The following is a 13,461-nucleotide window of genomic DNA, read 5'->3' as shown; positions in this document are numbered from 1 at the left end:
AGGCCAAAGATAAACTAAAGTCAGGCATGATTCTTGCTCCCAATTGCTATTCAGCGACCCCTGCTGGAGAATGAACATGGATATTCATTCAAAATTATGTGGGGTCTGGACAGAGTAGAGAGAGAAAAACTGTCATGACCACCCAACATCCTAAAGTGCTTTACAATCAATTAAGTACTTTTTGGAAGTGTAGTCACTGCTGTACTGTAGGAACCGCAGCACTTAATTTGCGCTCAGCAAGCTCCCACAAACAGCAATGTGATAAAGTCCAGATAATCTGCTTTTGATTAATTAATTAATGGGATAAATATTGGTCCGGACACCAGGAAAAGCTCCGCTGCTCTTCAAAATAGTGCCATGGGATCCTCTACGTCCACCTGGGCAAGCAGACAGGGCCTTGGTTTAACGTCTCATCCGAAAGACAGCACCTCTGACAGTGTAGCACTCCCTCAGTGTTAGTACATGAGGGAGACAGCCTACCAACAGTCAAGACACAGAGACACACCTAGCAACAGCTAATGTTCGCAATCAAAGTAGACCTTGGAAATGTTCATAAGAATATTTAGAGATTGGAAGGTTCATGCTTACCACAGTAAGGACACAGCATTTTATGTGCAAGGTTTTGATATATGTTGGTGAAAATATAGACTTGTGTCTCTGTATAATACTGTAGCCAGAGACTGCCATACAAGGCAATGCCAGTTCCAGTTTGATGAGAAATAATGTTTTTTAAAAAAAGCTCTTTTTTCTTAAGGAGCAGAGAGAAACAAACCAGGATGAGCGCATGTCTATGTTCAAATCTGCACTCTGCTTTGAGATTATTTTTTTGAACTTAAACATAAAAAAACAACGTGATTATAACCATAAGACTGAATTCATTATTACTCAAGTGAACAACAGAAGGTTGTTTTAAAACACTCAGTACTGCACTGGAGTGTCAGCCTGGATTTTTGTGCTCACGTCTCTGGAGTGGGACTTGAACCCACAACCTTCTAACTCAGGCAAGGATGCTACCAACTAGAGATTAGAAGGATTATGCTTACCACAGCAAGAACACAGCATCTTACAAGCCACTGGCTGACACACTAGAGGCACATCTTGGGTGACCACCATTTGAAGAAAGCTGCAACATACAGCAGAGACTGCCTGCCCTTTATAAAAGGAGGGTGGAAATTTTCACAATCTTTGGGGGTACAGTCCAAAGATTTGGGTTAGTAGTTCTGCTGGCTGGCAGACTAATACACCCTCTCCTCGCTGGGTGTACCAGTTTGCCAACAGATTCCCAAGAAACTCCTAGCCGAGGAGTTCATTGGATATGACTCTTCTAATGCAGGTGACATTGTTTGAGACAGACAAGGCCCCACAGGAACCAGTAGAGAAGGTTGAAACCCAACATTTCAGACCTTTCGGCCATACTTCTAGCAGGAGTGCGCTAGAAGAATGGAAGATTTTCAGCTCACTCATTGTCTAGGTTAAAAATATTTGATCTTATATAATTTCATGTTAAAATGTCAAGTGTTTCACACAATGATGAATTGCTTCTTTATTTCTGAAGTGCAGTGACGTATGTAAAAAGCCAGGACAGTCGTTCTGCATCAGCATTAACAACGCCGAATTGACGACTAACCTACTTTTAAATGGCATTGATGAAGGGAGGAATGTAGGCGGTGACCCTGAGCGAAAGTGCCTGCTCCATTTAGAATAGTGCTTTTGAAAACTGAATGTCCACCCAAACCACAAGAGTATCTACTGGACGGCACTTCACCAGCAAAGCAGCACTTCCTGTACTGGAGCGCCAGACTTGTGGGTTCATGCCACAAACCTCTGGCCCACGGGTAAGAGTGTGGTCAATGGAGCTAGACTGCCAGCATAAAGAATGGCACATAGGTGAGGTATGATACCCATCCATCAGCACCTTCAGGTGAGGAGGAAAGAAAATTGGAAAATACTTGTTTTAACACTGACTGTCGGGGATCAAATAAACATTGATGACACATCAATGGCATAACTTTGAACGTCACAGAAAACACTGCTGCTTTGATAGCTACTGCAATACCTCAGGCATTTTTAAACACATAATAAAACCTGGCAGACCTCTAATAACATCATTACAACCAAACACAGCGCTATGACCAGGACCATATTCTATCGCTGGTTCTCATTGTGCTGTGGAATAACAAGGAATGGAGTGCAACGGATCATTTACAGAAAGCCTGGATGATCAAAGAAATTTCCTATTTAAAGTTTTAACTCTTTCACTGGTAAGTTCCACGTGTGCAATTTTTTTTTGTTGCATGAACAATCCAACAGTTCGGAAAGTGGCGACAGAGTCACTCTTAAAGGTCCCAGTACAAAATACCAATAGTTGTATCAGAATTCCAAGCTTTGGGTTTGAAAGAAGAATTTTCCTGTTGCCCAATTTCCAACCATTATTTACATTCTTTCAAGAGTCAGAGGTTCTTTCTTCCAGGTTACATTAGCTTCATCATTTTGAAAGAGAATCTTGCCCACTATGGAACACTCACCCAAAAGGAAACACAGAAACCAATGTTTTTGTAAAGGTTGTTAATATCACAAGTAAAATGCAACATACTACGGCTGTACTCTGTGAAGAAGTTTCTCCTCCTCAGTCCTAAATGACTGACCCCTGATTCTAGACTCCTTAGCCAGAGGCAACATCCTCCCTGCATCTACCCTGTCAAGCCCTGTAAGAATTTTGTATGTTGCAATGAGATCACATCTAAACTCTGGAGAATATAGGCCTAGTCTACTCAATCTCTCCTCATAAGAAAATTCCCCCATCCTAGGAAAAGTCTAATGAACCTTCATTGCACTCCCTCATTGGCAAGTATATCCTTCCTTAGGCAAGGAGAAAAAAACTGTACATAAAACTCCAGGGGCTAGACTTTCCACTTTGCTTGCCATTGCCCAAAAAATGGGCGATGTACAACGTCTCAGCCTTACTGATCGCTGGAATATCAGTCACTTTTTTTAAAGCAATTTTCCACTCTGTGATAGGCCAGTGATGTGAAAGGCACGTACGTGTGCCTGAGAGTTGTTCATTTTAAACAATTTAACATACAATGTTCATTCATAGTTGGGGGGTGGTGGTGCGGTGGGTGGTTGGGGAGGAGGGTGTGTTTGAAGAGAATTCTGTTTGCAATAAATTTTGTTAATGATTTTAACAATTGTTGTGCATTCTCTGAGAAGGTTAGTTGACTTAGGCATTTTGAATAATTTAACATCTTTATTCTCTTGTAATAACATTACTTAAGTTAAGCATGAATGCAAATGCTGCACTACAAAGGCCAGGCCAGTGCAGGTAAGGCTAAAACGTAATTCAACGCAAATACAACTTTTGTATAAACGTAATTGTTAATCTAAATGTAAATGTGACAATCCCCAATGTAAGTTGATGCAAAGCGTTCCTTTATCATCAGCTGCTGACGCGACAGCTTTGCGGCCGCATAACTCCCACGGGGTACTGTTCTTCTGGGGGGGCGGGGGGGGGCTGCTGGTAGGACCATGACTACATCACCAGGCTGGTCCTCACCAGCCTCCTCCTCCTCCTCGCAGACTGGACCCCCCAATCAGGCATTTGTTGTCCTCTCCTTATAGCTAGGTTATGTAGCATGCAACACACCACAATAAATTTAGCGACTTGGTCAGGGTGATAGTGTAAGCTGCCACCAGAGTGGTCCAGGCATCTGAAGTGCTGCTTTAGGACTCCAATTGTCCTCGACGATGTTCCGTGTCGCAATGTGGCTTCCATTGTAACGTTTCTCTGCTTCAGAGACGGGATTACAAAATGCAGTTATCAGCCAGCTGGAAAGGCCATATCCCTTATCTCCCAGCATCCAACCGTGACCTTCTGGTTGATTGACAAACCAGTCAGGGATAGCACTCTCATGTAGGATGTGCGCATCATGGATGCTGCCAGGAAATGTAGCATTAACTATCAGAATGAGTTGGCTGTTGTCAATAACAAACTGCACAGTTAGGGAGTGGAATCCCTTTGTTATGAAATACCTCTGCATTCTGTAAAGGCGCTTTCAGGGCGATGTATGTACAGTCTATTGCTCCCTGCACTTTGGGGAAGTTTGCTATTCTGGAGAAACCCAAACCCAAAGCCCTCCCGGTCTGTGCCTCCCTGGTCAAAGGGAAACTTATAAAGTTCATTCTGAGAGTGTAAAGGGCTTCAGTCACCTGCCGAATGCAGCAGTGTGTGGCATGCTGAGAGATACGACAGATGTCATCAGCTGAAGCCTGAAAGGATCCCAATGTGTAGAAGGCTAGTGCTGCAGTAACCTTTACCTCAATGGACAGTGCGATTCGGATTGTGCTGGAAGGCTGCAAATCCCCATTGACGAGCACGCAAATCTCATCAATGACCTCCTTCCGGAAGTGCAGCCTCCTAAGACATGTGTTTTCAGACAAGTTGAGGGAAGATTGCTTTTCCAAGTACCTTTGTTGGCTGTATGCTTGCCTCCTCTGTCTCTTCCTACACATTACTCTGCCACCTATTCGATTGATCCTTTCAGAAACCAGCATGTGAGCAGTTACGAGTAATGGCACAAAGCATAGGCCCCATCACTAGCAATAATTTTTTTCCACTTGTTATAAATGCACTTTTCAGTTAAAAAATGCCTAATGTGCTAAGCTACAATTGTACAATGAAATATAAGTATAAATCTGAGTCGATCTATCTGTAAAATAGCCTTAAAATAACTAATCTCAGCTGCAGTTTTTTTGCTGCCACCTCCCTTCCTCCGAAATTCAAAATGGCGTCCGTAGTGCCCATTTCGATGAGGAAGGCCCAGGAAAAGCAACTATTATCCAGCGATCAGCCTGGTGAAGTGCCGAAAGTTGGGATGGGCGATGTGCGGGCGATTGCCTCAACGGTCATTTCGGCAAAGTGAGCTGAAACTTGGGGGCTTAATTTTCCGGCGAGGTTTCTGGCCTAGTTTCCACTTTTTGGTCAAAATGGGCGATAGAGGTCTGTTTTGGGCAATATGAAGTGAAAAGTCTAGCCCCAGGTGTTGTCTCACCAGGGCCCTATATATATTTGCAATAAGATGTATTTACTCTTATACTCAAATCCTCATGTAATAAAGGCCAACATATAATTTGTTTTCTTAATTGCCTGCTGTACCTGCACGTTAACTTTCAGTGATTCGTGTACAAGGACACACAGGTCCTCTGAACACCAACATTTCCCAATCTCTCACCATTTAAAAAATTACACTGTTTTTCTATTTTTCCTACCAAAGTGAATAACTTCACATTTCTCCAGATTATATTCAATTTGCCATGTCCTTGCCCATTCACTTAGCCTGTCTATATCACCTTGAAGCCTCCTTGCATCCTTCTCACCTAGCTTTGTATTATCATAAAACTTGGATATATTACATTTAGTCCCCTCATCCAAATTAGTGATATAGATTGTGAATAGCTGGGGCCCCAAGCACCGATCCTGCAGCACCCCACTAGTTACAGCCTGCCACCTGAAAATGACCAGTTTATTCCTACTCTGTTCACTAATCCTCAATCCATGCTAGTATATTACCCCCATTTCCTTGAACCCTAATTTTGTTTAATAACTGTGTGGCACCTTATTGAATGTCTTCTGAAAATCCAAATACACCACATCCACTGGTTCCCCCTTATCTATTCTACTAGTTACAACCTGAAAAAACTTTAACCGATTTCTCAAACATGATTTCCCTTTCATAAATTCATGTTGATTCTGCCCAATTCTATTATTTTTTTAAGTGCCCTGTTACCACATCCTTAATAATAGATTCTAGCACTTTCCCTACTACTGATGTCAGGCTAACTGGTCTGTAGTTCCCCATTTTCTCTTTCCTTCCCTCCTTTCTTAAATAGAGGAGTTACTTTAGCTACCTTCCAATCTGCAGAAATCGTTTAAGAATCTATGGAATTTTGGAAGATGACAACCAATGCATCCACTATCTCTATAGTCACCTCTTTCAAAACTCTACGTTCGACATAAAGTAAAGCCAAGTGACACTTGGTGACAGATCTTCCCAGTGCTCACACTATGCTTGTGCCTTCAGCTAATAATTATGCAATATTATGTTAGCTGTCTGCTCTCAAACCACTTCTATTGAAAGCAGCTTCATATAATATGGAGAGCCCTAATGCATTGAATTTGCTTTGCTTGCATTATGGAGCCAAATTTAGACCACTAATAGCAACACAGGACTACAAGCCATTATCAGTAGGTTTCTCCAAGCTGGAGACACAAAAACTGTATTCACTGGAGTTTAGATGGATGAGAGGGGATCTCATAGAAACATAAAATTCTGATGGGACTGGACAGATTAGATGCAGGAAGAATGTTCCCGATGCTGAGGAAGTCCAGAACAGGAGGACAGAGGACACAGTCTAAGGATAAGGGGTAAGCTATTTAGGACTGAGATGAGGAGAAACTTCTTCACTCAGAGTGGTTAACCTGTGGAATTCTCTACCGCAAAAAGTTGTTGATGCCAGTTCATTGGATATATTCAAGAGGGAGTTAGATATGGTCCTTATGGCTAAAGGGATCAAGGGGTATGGAGAGAAAGCAAGAAAGGTGTACTGAGGTGAATGATCGGCCATGATCTTATTGAATGGTGGTGCAGGCTCGAATGGCCTGCTCTTGCACCTATTTTCTATGTTTCTATGTTTCTATGTATCAATAGCCAATATGGGTGGGCCAGGAGCTCAATCTACCCATCACCATTCATGGCAATCCAAAGTGTTGATTTCTGAGTTAGTATCCGATTTGACCTTGAGCAGAACTTCCGACCCCATAACATCGTCTGTCTCTGACCCACCTCAACCCTCATCCATGCATTTTTGTTACCTCAAGATTAGACTATTCAAATATTTTCCTGGCCAGCCACCCACCTTCCGCTCACCATAAACTTGAGCTCATCCAAAGCTCTGCTGCCTCATCCCAACAAGTTCCACTCGCGCATCACCCCTGTGCTCACTGACCTACATTGGCTCCCAGTCCATCAACGCCTCAATTTTAAAATTCTATTCCTCGTGTTCAAATTCCTCCATGGCCTAGCTCTTCACTATCTCTGAAACATCTTCCAGTTCTACAACAACTCACCGAGATCTCTACATTCCTCCAACTCTGGCTTCTTTTGCATCTCCCAATTCCTTTATTCCCCCCCCCCCCCCCATTGGCAGCCATGCCTTCAGCTGCCTAGGCTCCAAGCTTTGAAGATCCCTCCCTCAACTTCTCCATCATCAAGACCATCCTTAAAACCCACCTCTTTGACTAAGCTTTTAGTCACCAGTTCAATATCTCCTTCTTTGACTCACTGTCAATTTTTGCCTGATAACACAGCTTGGGACATTTTATTACATTAAGGGCGCTATATAAATGCAAGTTGTTGTTTCCCCAAGCATAATTCCCATGCATCCCATTTCCTCGGATTTTGCTATATTTTGTTCAGTGTATTCCTAATTATTGTGGTATGCTTAGATGGAAGGGTGAATTGGTGCAAGGTTTTTAACCTTTACAGTAACTCCAGCAACATTGGGTCACTCAGGTCCACTGCCATCTGCTACTGGTGCCCCTCTCCCATCCACCTACCAACATACTTCCCTGTTAACGTTAGCAGTGTTCACAAGGGAGGGGGATGTGCAGAGAGAAAGGGAGCTGCATAAAAGGGAATGTGACTGAAAAAAAAAAGGTAATAGACAAAGCAGGGACACGCGAGATCTAGTCCAACTCAGGAAAGCAATTCGACTCAGAGGAAAATAAAGTAATAATGAAATTAGGAGAAAGATCATAAAGGAAAAAAGGCAGTGATGAACAAGAACTGAAAAAGTAGGGAAAGCAATACTAAGAGCAAATGAACTCAAAGTGGAAACAACACAAGTTAAGGGGGAGCCTTCTTCTGATCAATAAATGTGAGCAACCTCAGAAACTATGACAAGATTTCCACGGCTTACAATTTCTATCAGAACAGCAAATTTATTCTTTTAGAGCATGTTTATGATTTGGTTAGAGATAACAAGAATAAATCTTCCAGCTGTGGTTACAAGGTTCTTGACACATAGCAACAAGAAATCTTCCCCCGAAAACATCAAATGGAAGAGAAAGATGGCTTAAGTAAAAAACAGCAGAGAAAAAAATTTCAAAAAGTGAACTGAACAAAGAAAGCTGTGAACGTATGGAGAGGAGGAGTCTGCAACAGTCACTTTAGGACCACTTTAAAATTCATCGCCGCCTTCTTGGCAAGTTATACTGCCCAGCTCACATTACAAAAAACACATCTGGTGCAAGATGCTGATGTTCCCACAGCAGCAACAGAATATCTGTCGGAATCTGGCCCTTTCCTCAGTGGCACTTTTAACTGTTGCTAAGGTGATTCTCAGTTATATTAATGACCACCTGAATGTATTTCTTCCCCCCCCCCCACCCCTTCAGGTACTTATCCGATTCCCTTTTGAAAGCCACAATTAAATTTGCCTCCACCACCCTTTCAGGCAGTGCATTCCAGATCATGACCACTCGCTGCACAAAAAATAATTTTCCACATGTCGCCTTTGAACCTTCTACCAATCACCTTAAATCGGAGTCCTCTGGTTCTTGACCCTTCTGCCAATGGGAACAGCTTCTCTCTGTCTAGATACATCATGATTTTGAGCACCTCTATCAAATCTCCTCTCAACCGTCACTGCTCTAAGGAGAACAACCCCAGCTTCTCCAGTCTATCCATGTAACTGAAGTCCCTCATTGCTGGAACCATTCTTGTAAATCTTTTCTGCACCCTCTCTAAGGTCTTCACATCCTTCCTAAAGTGCAATGCCCAAAATTAGACACAATTTTGAGGCCGAACTAGTGTTTTCTAAAAGGTTCATCATAACTTCCTTGCTTTTGTACTTTATGCCTCTATATAAAGCCCAGGATCCTATATGCTTTTTTAACCTGCCTTGCCACTTTCAACAATTTGTGAACATAGATCCCCAGTTCTCTGTTCCTGCACCCCCTTTAGAATTGTACCCTTTAGTTTATATTGCCTCTCCTCGTTTTGCCTACCAAAATCTATCACTTCGCACTTTTTTGCATTAAATTTCATCTGCCACGTGTCCGCCTGTCTATGTCCTCTTGAAGTCTCTATCATTATCCTCACTGTTCGCTATACTTCCAAGTTTTGTCTCACCTGCAAATGTTGAAGCTGCGCCCTGCACACCCAAGTTTAAGATATTAACATAGGGGCTGAATTTGCGGCCCCTATGGGTGCATACGAGGTGCACCCGCACCCGTAGGGGCCCCGCAAGTTCTGAGTCTAGGCATGCACTGCGTATGCACCCAAACCTGGAACTTGCGATCTGTCAAGAATCCTCGACAGATTGTACAAATTTGACAGAAATGGGCATTCGCTGGTGGAATTGGGCTTTTTGCCCAATTTCTGCCCAGCGAGTGCCGTGAAATTCTTACACCTGATAAAAGCAGGCACAAGACCTGTTTTTAATCAGCGCAAGACTTTTAAAGGACGGAAAAATATTTTTCCCCAATAATTTAAACATTTAAAAATTGGTGAAATAAGGTAAGTTTATTTTTTTAGACCTTTTTAAAAAAAACAAATTTGTTTTAATTAATTAACTTCCATTTTGATTCATTTAAAAAAATGTTTTAAGTGTTTGTGTATCATCTGGGATATTCCCATTCATACATATGATGATTCCATATATACAGAACTCACCACAAGTATGAATGGGAATACCCATACTTTGATTCGTTGTGTGGCCCTCGTGATCCCAGGGATGGACACTTGCGAAATGCCTACTTCCCTGGAATACGTGGGCCTCTACGCAGGCCTATGCATAGAGGCCCAGGATTGCAAATCTCCGAACCTCCCGGACCACCAGGTAAGTTCATAGATTTTATTTTCAGTTCGGAGGCATCCGACCGCAATTTCTGCACCATGTATTAAGAAAAGCAGTGGTCCTAGTACCGACCCCTGGGGAACACCACTGTATACCTTCCCCCAGTCCGAAAAACTACGGTTTCCTGTCACTTAGCCAATTTCGTATCCATGCTGCCACTGTCCCTTTTATTTCATGGGCTTTAACTTTGCTGGCAAGCCTATTATGTGGCACTTCATCAAGCGCCTTCTGAAAGTCAATGTACACCACATCAACCATATTGCCCTCATCAACCCTCTCCGTTACCTCATTAACTAACTTGATTGAGTTAGTTAGTTAAACATGATTTTCCTTTAACAAATCCATGCTGGCTTTCCTTAATTAATCCACACTTGTCCAGGTGACTATCCCGGATCATCATTTCTAAAAGCTTGTCCACCACCGAGGTTAAACTGACTGGCATGTAGTTGCTGGGTTTATCCTTACAGCTTTTTTGAATAAGATTGTAACATTTGCAATTCTCTAGTTTTCTGGCACCACCCCCGTATCCAAGGAGGATTGGAAGATTGTGGCCAGTATCTCTGCAATTTCAACTTTTACTTCCCTTTGCATCCTAAGATGCATCTCATCCGGTCCTGGTGACTTTTCTAATTTAAGTACAGCCAGCCTTTCTAGTATCTCTTCTAACAATTTTTAGCCCATCCAGTATCTCCACTATGACTTTGGCAGCATCTTCTTCCTTGGTAAAGACAGATGCAAAGTACTCATTTAGTATCTCAGGTGTGCCCTTTGCCTCAATGCATAGGTCTCCTTTTTGGCCACTAATCAGCACCACCACTTCTCTTACTACTCATTTACTAGTTATATGCTTATAGAAGACTTTTGCATTCCCTTTTAGGTTAGCTGCCAGTCTATTCTCATACACTTTCTTTGCCTCTCTTATTTCCTTTTTCACTTCCTCTCCGAACTTTCTATATTCAGCTTGAATCAAGGAATGGTTTATTATTCAATCAACTTACTAACAGAAGATGATGACTTATTAGTTTGGGAGGGTGAATGGGCACAACTGCTTATGGAATTGGTGGGTGGGAGGGGGGACGAGGAGGAGGGAGGAGGAGGAGGGAGGGGAGGAGGCTGGAGAACAGCAATGGCAATCCTGAAATTTGGAGCAGAAGAATAGGGGACAAAAAACAAAATGGTATGGCAGAGGGAATGTTCCCTCCTCCACCCACCCACCCCATGTAGTGGAAGTTTTGCTATAGTTGTATAAAGCTCTGGTTAGAGCACATTTTGTGCCCTGCGTTCAGTTCTGGGCACCGTGCCCCAGGAAGGCTAGATTAGTGCAGCACAGATTCAGCAGAATTATACCGGGGCCAAAAAGGGTTAAATTACAAGGGCAGGTTGCATTGACAAGGCTTGTATTCTTTTGAGTATAGAAGATTAAGGGGTGATCTAATTGAGGTGTTTAAGATAATTAAAGGGTTTGATAGAGCAGATAAAGAGAAGTATTTCCTGTGGTGGGAAAGCCCAAAACGAGGGGGGCATAATTTTAAAGTTAGAGGGTGATGTCAGAAAGCACTTCTTCACACAAAGGGCAGTGGGCATCTGGAACTCTCACCCCCAAAAAACTGTTAAGGCTGGATGTAATAAAAATATCAAAACAGAGCTGGACAGATCCTTAAGATACAGATTAGCCATAATCTAATTGAATGGTGATCAGGCACACAGGACTGAATGTCCTACTTCACTCCTCCCAAATGATTGTGTGACAAAACAGAGCTTATAAACTAGGAATACACAAAATTTGCCAAACTCTGATTATGGGTCCATTTTGGCTTGCTCATTTAAAATAACAAACAAAAATACAGAGGGGCCAAATGCCCCTTTTATATGCAGAAAGTGGCATTTATCAAGCCCTGCCCTCAGTGAGTGGATGGCGTGGATTTGTGAATAACCAATAGCTGGAGCTACAACAATATTTAATGGTTTGAAACAAACTTATCAAAAGTAAACACCAAGAATTGCAGTAGGGGAGTGTCTGATGCCTGTTCCTCTATTAAAGCAGTGCCAGTTTTTCCTGCTTGCATTGATGGGAATGAATGGAAGAGGGAAGTGGCGAGAGGGAGAGATTCAGGTCTGTATCTGGGTGAATGGATGAGTATGTTTTAAGAGTTTTGTTCCCCACTGATCAAGGGAAACTCCTCAGCCCTTTGATTGCAACTTGTGAAATTCTCAAATTTCAAAAAGGTACAGGATGCAAAAAGAATGTTCATTAAGGTTTCTTAGAAATAGCAACCGCAATGTCTCCGCTGCAGATCGGCACCAGACCAGCTTTATTTGGTTCAGTTCTGATCAAATTTGCAAAATGATTTCTGGGAGATATTAGATCTACTTTTTTTAAGCAAACAGAAAATGAACACTTTAAAAATACTTCAATGAATTATTTGTTTTAAAAGACACAGGTAATTTGAGATAGGTTTAAACACAGCATGAAGCAGTGCCTTGTCAAGAATTGCTCTGCCAGAGTTCCAGCATATTGTGAGTGCTCACAAAATATTCCTGCTCACTGAAGTTTATCAAATAATAGCAGCAATCAGAAGGAAGTGCCGAGCCTGAGGGAGCACTATTTTTTTTTGCCACTGTGGGACTAAGGCATAGACAAAAGATTGTACACAATGCAACACACATGTTTCATCATTTCAGAGCACCAGATGCTTGGCTCTGATCTAGTGAAACATACTGAGACTTCAAAAATCTCCATTCATAATTTGAACTGAGATGCTCTCATTTACAGAATATATCATTTCTACTTAAGATTATTTTTGAAAATATATTTGACAGTATTTTAAATCCACTTAAATAAAAGAAAATCCAAATACATTTGCATTTATTTTGTTTTCAGTAACAGTTCGAGGTGTCTCTTACCTGTAATGAACACAGCTTTTCCCTGCACAGATAACTTAGGAGAGGAAAGTGACTGAAAGGCAAGTAAGCATGCAGCAGTGAAAATCAGAACTCCTGACAAGCCTGCCAGATACATGCAACAGATCCTCTCCAGAGCGATAAGGAGAATCACATAAATGACTAGGCGATGAGTCAATTGTATTTCAGACATGACCAATCTCAGAAAAGCAACAGTACCCAACACAATGATAACACACATATAAGCTAAAAAGGAACTGGAGTATTCCTCCATTGGTTCTGGCAGAGCACACTTGCAGCTGGTCCAAGAGTCGACTTGATTCAAAGACGGGATTTATATACTGTTCGAAAGGAGCGCGTAGCCCCAAAAGGGGGAGGGACTATGGAAATATGCACTAGTTTAAATAGTTAAAGAAAATGTTTTTTTTAAACTCGGAAGTCTAGCATGAAGTTCACTATTAGAGACAACACGATTTGAAATCATCAGCCAAGAGCTGGAGGCGTTGATCAGCTAATTCATAAGTGCCCCGGGTACGTTGCTTTCAAATTTAAAAAAAATTCGGGCTGAAAGAATAGGCTGCCATTTCAGGTTAGAAATCTGCCAAGAGGCTGAACTGTAACCTGAAGAGGTACACAGAAACTTCC

General features: G+C 42.0%; 1 protein-coding gene across 1 annotated transcript in view; it reads right to left on the bottom strand.

Annotated features, from left to right (window-relative positions):
- Positions 1-13,090, bottom strand: part of hsd11b2 (hydroxysteroid (11-beta) dehydrogenase 2) — a 74,211-nt gene extending 61,121 nt beyond the window's left edge. Inside the window, exon 1 of the mRNA XM_070896913.1 lies at positions 12,820-13,090. Within this exon, the coding sequence (XP_070753014.1) occupies positions 12,820-13,090 (271 nt within the window). The remainder of the gene's footprint in view (positions 1-12,819) is intronic.
- Between the last annotated feature and the right edge of the window lie 371 nt (positions 13,091-13,461).

This window comes from Pristiophorus japonicus, chromosome 13 (genome assembly GCF_044704955.1).
Source record: "Pristiophorus japonicus isolate sPriJap1 chromosome 13, sPriJap1.hap1, whole genome shotgun sequence".
Classification (NCBI taxonomy): Eukaryota; Metazoa; Chordata; class Chondrichthyes; family Pristiophoridae; genus Pristiophorus; species Pristiophorus japonicus.
Note: the sequence above shows the minus strand (reverse complement) of the source record. Positions and strands in the feature narration are given on the sequence as shown.